Source organism: Notamacropus eugenii, chromosome 1 (genome assembly GCF_028372415.1).
Source record: "Notamacropus eugenii isolate mMacEug1 chromosome 1, mMacEug1.pri_v2, whole genome shotgun sequence".
NCBI lineage: Eukaryota > Metazoa > Chordata > Mammalia > Diprotodontia > Macropodidae > Notamacropus > Notamacropus eugenii.
Genome location: NC_092872.1, coordinates 739,228,325 through 739,240,930, shown reverse-complemented (window position 1 = coordinate 739,240,930; position 12,606 = coordinate 739,228,325). Strand labels below are relative to the sequence as shown.

The following is a 12,606-nucleotide window of genomic DNA, read 5'->3' as shown; positions in this document are numbered from 1 at the left end:
CGCAAACAGCCAGTCCAATCTCTACATTTTACAGATAAGGAACCAGCCACCCAGAAAGAGGAAATGATTTGCTGAAGGTCACACGGGAAGATTGGAACCCGGGGCCTGTGACTCCACTGCCAGCGCCATCCTCAGTGACTGCTAGGCCAGGCGGGAAACTGGCAGACAGGCCCTGGCCTTACTTAAGCCGTCCACAGGGAAGAGATTGCTACCAAGGAGGTCCCTCGGCCTCCGTCGCTGAGCCATTAAAACTCGCCATTAAAACTCCTCAATTCCACATCGCTAAGATGGAAGTCACCCTGCGCCTTTGCCCTCCACCGCCCCACCTTCAGCTGCCCCCTTTGGGCCTCAGAACCCAGTTCAGCTCCGAGTAGAAGAAACGGGAAGTCATTAGCTGATTGATCCCGGGGCTTCGCTGGAGAATGGGAGATTGGCTTTCAATCCAGCCCAACGCTAAATTGCATCTGCACAGCAGGGTGCGGGCCGGGCTGGAGGAGCGAGGAGGAGGCGGCGGCCGCTGCGAATCAGTCCCAGCGTTGGATGCGCGGCGGGGATGGCGGGCGGGTTCCCAGCAACAGCCTAGAAGAAACCGTTTAACCTTTTCAATTTAATAGAGATGCTCCTCCTTCGCTTTGCATTCCAACTCTGGCCCGGAGCGAGTGGGGAAGGGAGGGGATTGAGATCTGTGCATCGACGCGGGGCTTAAAATAAAGAGTAAAAATATAGACACACACATCCATATATATCTATATATCTCCACGATCTGCAGAGTGGTTGTGGCAGCGCGTGCTTACCGTCTCTGCGGGGAGGCCGGGGGCATCCAAGCAGCCCTGGCATCTGAAGGGGGAGGGGAGGAGAGGGACAGGGCAGGATGCTGGGATCTCATTCCCATGTCAAGCATGACACCTGGTTCTGGATGCCCTTGAGAGTCCCCTTTTTTCTACTTCTCTGTCAACAGAGTGAGGATGGTGAGCTCTCTCCCTTAATGGGTGGGGGTGGGGATCAGGTTGGTTATGGAAATAATCAGGAAGCACTAATTAAGTGCTTACTGTATGCTAAGTGCTGAACGTACAAAGACAGAAATTAAATAGTCCCTGCCTTGAAGGAATTTATATTCTAATCACATGAGGACACTTCATATATACAAAATCTACCATCTATCTATCTATCTATCTATCTATCTATCTATCTATCTATCTATCTATATCTGTCTATCTATCTATGTATCTATCCATCCATCCATCCATCCATCCATCCATCCATCCATCCATCTATCTAATTAGGTACATGGAAGAGATATTCATCTCTACAGAAAAATCCTGTCTGTACCAAGTACGTATGTATATATATTTTTGTATGTATGTGTATGTTTATATACACTGAGAGGTAATCTCAGATGGAAGGTACTAGCAATGGGGCAGGGGGAGAAGGGGAAAGACTTGCAGAAGGTGAGATTTGAACTGAGTATCTAAGGCAGCCTAGAGTTGGGGAGGAGGAGGGTGGGCTCAGGAGAGGAAGAAAAGCTGTCTAGGACTAGTCAAAGCTTCCTGGAAGGTCATAGAATTCGGATCAGAGATACCACATAGGTATTGTCAACCTTACACTGATTCATTCAGAGGATCAGAGATTTATAACTAAAAGAGACTCTCAGGATCATCTAGCCCAACCCTTTCATTTTATAGAGAGACTCTAGAGGTCAGATGACTTGACCAAGGTCATCCATGTGTGTAGTAAGTGGCAGAGTCAGGATCTGAACTCAGGACCCCTGTGGTTCACTCAGTCCAGAACTTTTGATGTAAGTCAGTGACTTATTCTCTTCAGGTCCCAGGTAGCTAAGGCAACAAGTTGCATCCACATTTTGAACCTACATCAGTTTGAGGGGCTTTTTACATACTGATCAGGGAAGGAGACTTTCTTCGATTGAGGAAGACACAGATCTAGACATCCCCCCCCCAAAAAGGGGTTTGTAGCCCAGTGCTAGGCACAGAGAATATAAAGACCAAAAGGAAATGGTCCCTGCAGCCCAAGAGTTTATACTCTGGTGGGTTAGCCTGGGGAGCTAACTAGTAAAACAACAATAATGAAGTGAATGTAAATTGATATGGGAATTGGGAAAGACTCTAATAATGGTGCTGTCCAGAAAGGTGCCCTTGAGCTGAGCTTTGAAGGGAGTTGGGGAGTCTAAAAGGTGAAGGAGGGCGGGGAGAGCATTCCTGGTCTGGGCTTGCTTCACTATCTAGGCATCTACAGTGCCTAGATAAAGGGGATGAAGTATGAGAAGATGGCAAGGTAGAAAGGGGAGAACTTATAAAAGGCTTTGAGGGTGTTACCTAGAGGTAATAGGGAGCCATTGCCATTTATTGATCCAGGGAGTGCCGGTCAGACCTGTACTTTAAGGCAATCATTGGCAGCTGTGTGGAGGATGGGCTGGAGTCCAGAAAGAGCGGGCCCTGGATATACCTTTGGGAATCCCCCAAAGTCTTGACGAAGGACAGGGGCCTTTTATAGCTAATAGCCTACCCACATCTCTGGGATCAACTCTCCTTCTCTTTTGACAAACTTCTAGTGGACTGCCCCCCCTCTTTGGACCAGCCCCCTGCTCAGTGCCAGGTGGGGAGGAAAGAGGAGAAGGTATAAATAGTCTAGTTGAGGAGACAAGACTCTTGGGGTTGGGGACAGCGAGGCACCAGACTGAGTAACTCCAAGGCCATAGAGTGTAGTTGTCCTCCGAAGTCTGGCCCTATCTGATCTCAGGCAGCTGTCATCAGCTTATAGACAGGGGGCTGGGTTTGGAGTCAGGAGACCTGGCCAGAAGTTACTCTCACTCTTGTGCTCACAAGCATTGTGTCCCTGCCAAGTGACCACAACTTATTAAACTTCAATTTCCTCAGGTATAAAACAGGAACAATGATACTTGGATTGTTTATTTCCTACAGTTGTTGGGAGAGTCAAATGAGGTGTGTGTCAAGTGCTGTAGAATCTTTTCTGCTTTGACTTGTGATCTTGCCAGTGAGTCCCATCCCCTCCACCAAGGCAGATTACATCCTCTTTGTGGCCAAAAATGCATCGTCCCACCACCCACCTGATAATGATGAGTCTCTGACCATAGCTGGGCTGGTTCTAGCCTGATGGTTGTGAAGTCTATAGGAAAGCAGCCATGGCTACTCCTCCTCTCTGTCCCCTGTCTGCCTCCCCATTCAGTCCCACCTCCATAACTTTGCTTATTTTGTTCTCTCTGCCTGGAACATTATCTCTTCATGCTCTGCCTACCATGAGAATTCGTGATATAGCATACAGAGGTCCAAGAGATTTAGTTTCAGGTTCTGTTTCTGTCATTGTGTGACTGTGGGCAAATCACTTAATCCCTCTGAGCCTTAGCTGTTTCATCTAAGAAATGGGGATAATCTTAGAACCTGCCTGACAGGGATCTTGGGAGATTCAAAGGAGGTAATGAATATCAAGGACTTTGTAAACCTTAAAGAATGTGGGCATTGGTGAGTGTGGGGCATTTCAAATCATATTCAAACTGTGACTCTGCCATTTTCTGGCTGGAAGACCTTGGTGCCTTCCCTCTCTTTATTATTCCTATTCCTCCTGTATATAGCTTACTTTGCATAGATTACTTGCATGTTGTCTCCCCCCTTTAATTATAACCGCCTTGAGGACAGGGACTGTGTTTTGCCTCTTTTTACATCCCTAGCACTTAGCACAGTGCCTGGCACATTAATAAATATTTATTGAATCAAATTGAAATTACTTCAGCTCTCTGGGTCTCAGTGTCTTCATTTATAAAATGAGGTGGTTGGACTCATTCTTATTGTCACCATCCATCCTTCAACACCTAATTTAAGTCCACCTTGTCCATGGAGCCTTCCTGGTTCACCTTAATCTCTTTTCTGAAGTTCCACTTCCTCTATAGTCTATATTATGCACTCAGCCATTCAATCAATTTATTAAGTGCCTCATGTATGCCAAGTACTGTGCTAGGCCCTGGTGTTACAAAGGAAAACAAATGAAACAGACCCTGCCCTTAATGAGTCCACATTCAATCAAGAGGCTATATATACACCTGTATATTTATTTATTTATAATATTTATATTAAATATAAATGATTCCATATACAAATATATCAAATATAGAATATACAAGTAAATTAGATAATATTTATAAAAAGCATTTAGCACAGGCATGCCTGGAACATAGTAGGTGCTTGATAAATGTCCATTCCCTTCCCACAAATAAGCACACGCAAAATAAATGAAATGGGGGTGGGGTTTGAACATTTGATCTCCCCCCCACCCCCACTGTGTCTGGGAGTGTCTTATCCCTCCAGCTGACCTGTGAGTTGCCTGAGAGCAGGCCTTGTGCCTTTCCTGAATCACTTCCTAGCGCCAGTCCTGACCCAGAGGGGGCACATTCATTGAGTTAGTAGATAGCAGTGGAAGAAAGGAAGGAATTAAAAGCATTTCTGGGTAAATGCCCAGCTTCCCTGAGCCTCTTCTCAGGGGGCACATTCTTCCTTGGTGGCAGGAGCATCAAGCAGGAGCGGGTGGGTGTGCAGGGCCACCCTTGGGAACAGGGGCGCTGAATCACAGATGGGGGCTTGGGATCTGGCAGGAGATATGGAGTTGTTCTTTGCTCAGGACCTTCCTCTCCCCTCCTCCAGTGGCTAATGGGTGCATGATGTCCTGCTGTGGCGGCTCTCTCCTCTGATTTCACTCTCTCCTCTTTCCAAGGTGGGCCTTAACGCTCTGGTTCAAAGAGCAAACAAGTTCACCCCAGCCACCCGCCTTCTCATCCAGAGGTTCGTGCCATTCCCAGCTGTAGGTAAGAGAGCTGTGTGTGTGTGTGTGTGTGTGTGTGTGTGTAACCTGGGGTTCCAGGGGACAAGTATACCTGGAGACACCAGAAAATCTGCTGCACAGGGTGAAGAGGGAGGGTCCCAAAGGGACCCCCAGTCTCAAAAGGGTCCCCAACTATTCTACCCTTTAATGGACCTGAGCTCTTATCCCCAAGAAGAAACAGCATGACATTGTGACTAGAGTATGGGACCTAGTCAAGGAGGCCTGGGTTTGAATCCTGTCTCCAGCATTTCCTAGCTATGTGACCTTGGGTCGCTGAACCTCTCTGAGACTGTTTCCTTATCTGTAGAATGGGGATAATAATAGTGCCTACCTTGCAGACTTGTTTCATTATCAGATGAGATAATATCTGTAAAATGCTTAGTCTCAACTCTTTTCTACCTCCCCTATCCCCCAATCCAGCTTGATTTCTTCTCTTCTTTAGTGGAATCAAAAGCAGAGGGCTGTCCCAGGGCTATTTTTACCTTTCTGCCATCCCTATTACAAACCATTTATTTGCTGACCCCAAGCTCTCCCTGTGTAATAACTAAGACCTGGGTGCATCTCATCATGTCACTCTGCCTACGGATCATTTGTCCAAGAACTCTTAGTTAGTTAGTGGCAGGGCCAGGACTCAAACCCACGTCTCTGGACTGTAAAGTTGGGTGTGCCCTACTGAGGTGCCCTACGTCTCTACATAGGAAGGGAACCAGATGAGCGGTCTCAGGTTTGGATGCCTTGGAGAGATCACATGACTCCTCCTTGGCAGTTCAGTTCAAGGGAAACACCGAGGAGGCAGAAAATTTAGGATGCTGTTTCTGGATCTCTTAGCACCTCAGGCCTCTTATTAGCTATAAAATATGGAGCATGAGTTAAATAGATTTAGTTCTGGAAAGGACTTCAGAGACCATCTAATCCAGCCCCTCTCATTTTGTAAAGGAGACCCAAAGACCCAAGTGGATTACCCAAAGTCATGCAGGTGGTGAGTGGCAGTCTCAGGTCTTGAACCAGGTCCTCTGATCCAACATTTTTTCTCCTACATCCTTCTGTCTCCTCCTCTGCCTTAGGCATGTTGTGAGGAGCCAGAGGAAGGCATGAAAGTATATTGAAAGAAGTTGGCAGCCCCTGGCAAATATGGGGGTTTGCCAGGATGATTACGATTCCATGCCTGAGTCTTTGTTCCCCTCTACTCGCCAATAGGCTAATGAACTCCAAGGGTCGATCCTCAGATGACCCAGATAATTGCTGTGGCAACGCCACACGTTTAATGAAGTCTCCTGCTATTTTGGGGGTGGGCCATGAAAGGAATTACTCTTTATGGCTGGCTTCGTTAAGGGGCCTAATTGAGTTAACTCTGTGCTTTCCCAGTCATTTGGATTTATGGGCCACATCGGGCACAAAGAGGGACAGACCACAACTGCCCTGGGCTGGTTGTGGCCGTGACAATGAGGCAGAGATCAAATCTTGACTCTGGAAACAGGCTTGAAATTGGAGAAGTGAGATGTGTTAACCCAGCCTGTGCCATCCAGATGACTGGTGGACCAGAAATTCCCTGGGCTCCCTCCATGAAATGGCACAAAAAGGAGAAGGGAAGAGAATCAGCATTTATGTAGAGCCTGCTGTATGCCGGGTGCTTTACAAGTATTATCTCATTTGATCCTCACAACAGTCCAGAAAGGTAGTTGCTGCTTTTAACCCAATTTTACAGTTAAAGAATCTGAGGCAAACAGAAGTTCAGTGATTTACCTAGTTTTACCCGGCTGATGGAGTGTCTGAGGCTGGATTTGAACTTCTGTCTCCTGGACTCCAGGGCCACTGTTCTATCTACTGTACCAGATGGGTTGCAATAGGAGACTTCTGGATTTTGGTGCTGACTACTTCTGTGGTCACCATCCAACCTACCGAGGAGGAGATAGTATCATTCACTCAGTCAACAAGTAATTATTAAGCACCTATTCTATGCCTATGTACCATATGCCTTGCTAAGCCCTGGAGGTAACTAGGAAAGGCAAAAGCAGTCTTTGTCCTTAATCAGATGACAAGGACAGCCTGTGTACCTGTACGTGTGGCTTTTCCTAGCACTACCTGTGTGACCTTGAGAATAATAAAGAGGCTTTGCATTTGTACAGGTCGTTAGGGTTTGCAAAGTACTTTGCATATATTATCTCATTTGACCCCAATCCATCCTCTACTTAGAAGCCAAAGTGGTCTCCCTGAAGTATAGATCTGGCCAAGTCATCTCTCACTTAATAAAGTCCACCAATTCCCTATTACCTCGGGGGTCAAATAGGAAATTCTGTTCATAACCTGGTCCCTTCGCAGTTTTAAATCTGTTCATAACCTGGTGCCTTCCCAGTTTTCCAGTTTTTTTGCCCTACTCTCCAGCATAGACTCTGTGATCCAGGGACATTGACTTTCCTCCATTCATGATTTGCCATCTCTGGCTTCCATACCTTTTCCTTGTCTCCTATGCCTACAATGCTCTTCCTCCTTCTGAGCTTACCTAGATCACTTCCAGATTCAGTTCAAAGCCTATATTCTGTAAGAAGTCTTTCCCAATTCCCCCATATGCTGGTGACTTTCCTCTGAGATGACCTGTACTGGCTGTGGCCATGCCAGTGAGCCAGAGCTTCAATCTGGCTTGGGATGCAGGCTCAACCTCTGTATATATGTTACATTGAAACTATATATGTTACATTGTAACTATTTATAACCCACTATAGATACATATGTTCCATCTAACTCTATGTATTATCTTGTAACTATGTTTGTTATGCTGTAACTATGTGTTACACTGTTACTATCTATATGTTATACTGTAACTGTCTGTATCTGTTACATGGACCTAGTGAGTTGCATGTGATTTCCATTACAATGTGGGCAGGGACCATATTTTTGCCTTTCTTTGTATCCCTGGCTCTTTGCATAGTGCCTTATACATACTAAGTATTTAACAAATTCTTGCTGACTGATCAATCCTCACAACAGCCCTGGGAGGTAGGTGCTATTGTTTTCCCCAGTTTACAGATGATGAAACCGAGGCAGGCAGAGGTGAAGTGACTTGTCCAGGGTAACTCAGCTAATACGTATCTGAGGAAAAATTTGATTCCAGGTGCAGAACTCTGTAGATAACTAAGCATTCACTCAGTTCCTTCAGCCATAAATGAGGGGAATTGACCTCCAGTGCTTTAGACCTGGCCCCCAGGGCCTATACTCCCAACAACTGAAGTGACTCCTTCTTCTCCTAGGCTTTCTCACTGCCAACTCCTCTCTCTGTTTCCTATTGAATTCTAGATGGCCCTACCTCCCACTTCTGCCTTGATTTAATTCTGCCTTTTCTTATGTTCTCAGATCTCCTTCTTGAGTTTAAACTATCTGTCACCTAGATTATTCCATTTTTTAATGGAAAACTTAGGTCCAAGCCCAGACTGTCATTGGTAAGTCTTCATTAGGACACAGAGGGGAGCAGCAAAAAAGGTCTCAGAGGTCAGATGTCGCTGGATCTCAGTTTCTTTACCTGTCAGATGGCAGTGATAATACCCACCTTGCCTGTTTCTGGGGATTTTGTGAGGATCCAGTGAGAAAGCTTCGCAAAAATATACAAATACAGGAGTTTTGCCCTTGGAAGAATTCTGTCATTGATTGGGGATATGCAGTCCCTTCCTCAGGGAGCCCCTGGTCTGATGGAGGAGATGTAGGATCTGCGTGGGGAGTCTTCAGTCTGATTCGGGGTGACACAACAGCCCCTGATCTAATTGGGGTCCCTAGGGAGCCCCTGGTGTGATGAGGGAAGACTCAGCTCCTGTCCTTGGAGCTCCCCTCCCCCTACCCTGATAGGGGAGCCCAGGTATGTGCAGGGAAGTCAGATTGTCATTATTCTTCTTGCCCAGTCATCCAGTGAACTGGGTGAGTGGGTTGGACCAGCTGATCTCTCCCATCTCTATGAATCTAATGTTGCTCAGAGTACTGTGTGTCCTTCCACCCCCAGCAGTCTCATCACAGAACAGGCAGCCCCTCTGAGGGGAGTTAATGGTGTGAGGCCATCTCCCAGCCCACATGGGGGAAGGGGCAGCATCAGATCAAGCTGCTTGCATCACTGGCCTCTTTGAATGCTCTGGCTGGCCTCTACTGTTGGAACTCCCCAGGCTCTATAGGAGTGGAGCCTTAGCATTTGAGAGATTTTAGATCTAGGGCTAGGAGGATCTTTGAGGGCACTGAGTCCAACCCTCCATTTGGCAGCAGAGGAAACTGAGGCTTAGAGAATATAAAATGACTCGTTCAAGGAGATTTGGACTGTGGTCCTCAGATTCCAGATTTCTCTGATGCTCTTTTCACAGAGTTTTGTAGGGTATCTCTCCACTAGAGAGGATCCTCTTTAGGGACTCCCCTAGTTTGATGGGGGAGATGACACTCAGTCTCAGAGAATATCCAATGTCATGATCGCACACAATGTGATGGTCAGTCTCTCAGGGAATTTCCAGCCTGATGTGTATGTGTTCACAGATATGAATATCCTTTTAAAGCATTATGGATACCTTTGTGATTTATTCTTCATTTCCTGATACGCACATCTTTTCCCACCCCCACCCATAATAATTAAAGATAGTTAAACATGGACAACTAGGTGGTACAATGGCTAGAGCAATGACTCTGGAGTTAGGAGGACCTAAGTTCAAAGCTAGCTCAAACACTTCCTAGCTGGAAGACCCCAGGCAAGTCACTCAACCCTATTTGCTTCAGTTTCCCCATCTGTAAAATGAGTTGAAGAAGGAAATGGCAAGACACTTCAAAATCTCTGCCAAGAAAACCTCAAGTGGGGTCACAAAGAGTCAGACATGACTGGAAATGAAACAACAAAACCAAGTAAAACCATTTCACAAAACCCATTCCTACCGGTAGTCCCTCACCTCTGCTTGAGAGGAAGGATGATACATCTATTTTCTTATCAGCCTTCCAAATAAAATACTCATACTAGGAGAAACTCTTTGAATGTATATAACAATTTACTCTTTTGGGAAATGTTATTAATAATTTATTGATATACAAGATGTTTTTCCTTGTTCGGAAGGCTAATTCTTCACATTTCGTTAGGTCCTCCTAACATCCCCATCAGCTAAACCAAGCCAGGGATTATCATCCCCAGTTCTTCAGTTATGGAGAGTGAGATTCCAGGATTTCCCAAGGTTAGTGACTGGCACAGCTAGGGCTGCTCAAATCCAGGGCCATTCCCCTTTCCACTCCACTATACTGTTTTCTCTTTGCTTTTTAGATGAAGTTAAGGAGGCTTTTAAGGAACCTTACAATTGGGCAAGACCTGCAAGGTTAACAAATCCAGACTTGAATTAAACCCCAAACCCCATCTACAACATCCCTACTAAGTGACTGTTTAGCCTCTTGGTGACCTGGCCCTGATTCATTCCATTTAGGGTCAGTTCTAGTGGTTGGAAAACTTTTTCTCTTGTTGGGTGGAAAATCTGCTTCTGTAGCTCAACCCTGCCCCTCTGCCTTGATCCTAGCTCTGTCCTTTTGGGGTCAAGAAGAAAAGTCTTCTTATAATAATTAATAATAAAGGATATTTGTATCACTCTTCAAGGTTTGTAAAGCCCTTTCCATGTAGTGTTCCTTTGATCCTTACAACAACAAGCTGTGATTGATATGGATTATATGATGATGATGATGACGCCCATTTTACAGATGAGGAAACTGAGGTTCAGAGTGACTTGCCTCTGGTCAAACAACTAGTAAGTGTCCGAGGTGGAATATGAATCTTGGCCTTCAGACTCACAATCTAGTACTTTCTGTACTGTACCACATTGGTTTCCTCTGTCTTCCCTCCCCTTACCCCCACCCCCAAATCTTTTCTCAAGACTAAATAGTTCCAGTTCTTCAACCAGTGATGTAATCAATATAATTATGTGCCAGATACTGTGTTAAGGGCTGGGGATACAAAGAAAGGCAAAACAGTCCTTGCTCTCAAGACAACCTTCAGGTAACTACACATAAACAAGCTTTATCCAGGGTATACTGGAGATAATCAGCAGAGGGGGCCACTGGAATTAGGGGGATTGCGAAGGCTTCCTGGAGAAGGTAGGATTTTACCTGGGACTTGAGGGAAGCCACATGTTCCAGATGGAGTTTGATCAGAGCAGACTACAGTAAGACTATCAGCTGCTTCAGTACTTGTGTTAATTCAGCGTATGATGGGAATGAGATTTTTGGCTGCTACATGCCACTGGTGACTCATCAGGAGCTTCCCTGCCCCTGCAACGTGAGGTCTTTTGTGCTGTCTGCTTTCTAAACACACTCTGTCATGTTTTTTTGGGTAATTGAGTTTTTGAGCCTATCTGCAGAACTTTACATTTCTCCCCAATAAATGTCATCTCCTTAGTGTCAGCTCTGCATTGCAACCTGTCAAGAGATTTTTAGCCCTAGATTTTTACACCATATCTGATAACCCCTCACAGTTTTACAGAGAAAGCCAGGAACTGGGAGGAATTCCAGTATGTACCATATTTCTCAATGTCTTCACTAAAAAAATATATATTTCAGAGGCTTTGGTAGTATACTATAGGTAGCTAGGTGGTATAGAGGACAGAGCAGGACACAGAGAGCTGGACCTGGAGTCAGGAAGACCAGTGTTCAGACACTGACTAGCTCGTGACCCTGAGCAAGTGACTTAACCTGTCTGCCTCTGTTTCCTCATTCATAAAATGGAGGTAATAATAGCACCTACCTCGCAGGGATGCTGTGAAGACCAAATGAGAGAATGTTTCTCAAGTGCTCTGATGTGCTCTCTCTGTGCATCAGCTGTTAGCGCTGCACCTCTAACCCTTCCCTTTCTCCTCCTCCCCCAAGATCTCATAATAAACAACTTCTGAGCAGTATTTTGAGCCTGGTAGGGTACTGATGCAAGTGGAAAATCTTGGTTATTGGAAGTTTCTATTTTTACAGGAGGTGTATGTGCGTGTGTGGGGGGGGGGAGAGGGAGAGAGAGAGAGAGAGAGAGAGAGAGAGAGAGAAAGAGAGGAGAGAGAGGGAGGGAGAGAGAGAGGGAAAGAGAGAATTTGCTGGCAACAGAACTGATTAGGGACCCATAATTAATTTGTTTAGGCCTTAATTAATTCTCCAATTCTTTCTTATTTATGGCCTGTCATGCCTAATTGTCTGTAGAGCCTTGTTGTTGACAAAGAGGTAAATGAATGGTTGGGTGACCTGGGCAAACAGGCTCATGAAAGGTCAGGGTCTCTCCATGTAGCACATGGTAGGAATAGATGAAGGAAACAACCGTGTCACCAACACCACCCCTGCCCCATGTCCTCCCCAGGTGCCCTCCAAATTGTTTCATTGGCCTTCCAATAGGTGGGGGAATGCCAGGAGATTTCCCAAGGTCCAGGTCCCCAAGATAGGACAGTGGAAGGGGCAGCTGGGAAATGGAAACCTCCTGTGGGGTCAGCAATGAGAGGTTTGTGGGAGCCAGAGGTAAACAAAGGTGCCCCCCACATTCCAGGTACAGCCTACAACTTCTGCAGGGACTACAACTTCTAGGGAACCTGTGTACATTCATGTGAAAGAGAGGGGGATGGAGGGAGGGAAAAGGAAAAGGAGAGAGAAGGCAAGAAAGAGATAAGGGGAAAGAGTGAAAGGAGAGAGAAGGGAGAGAAGAAGACAGGTAAAGAAAAGGATAGAGAGAAGAGGAAAGGGAAAGAAGGGGGAAAGTTTAAAGAGAAAAGTGGAGAAAGAAAGAATAAGGAAAAAGAAAGGGGA

The 12,606-nt window shown here is 45.8% G+C and overlaps 1 protein-coding gene across 1 annotated transcript in view; it reads left to right on the top strand.

Moving 5' to 3' along the window:
- SFXN5 (sideroflexin 5) overlaps window positions 1-12,606 on the top strand; it is a 205,074-nt gene that overhangs the window by 114,300 nt on the left and 78,168 nt on the right. Inside the window, exon 10 of the mRNA XM_072627630.1 lies at window positions 4,738-4,828. Within this exon, the coding sequence (XP_072483731.1) occupies window positions 4,738-4,828 (91 nt within the window). The remainder of the gene's footprint in view (window positions 1-4,737; window positions 4,829-12,606) is intronic.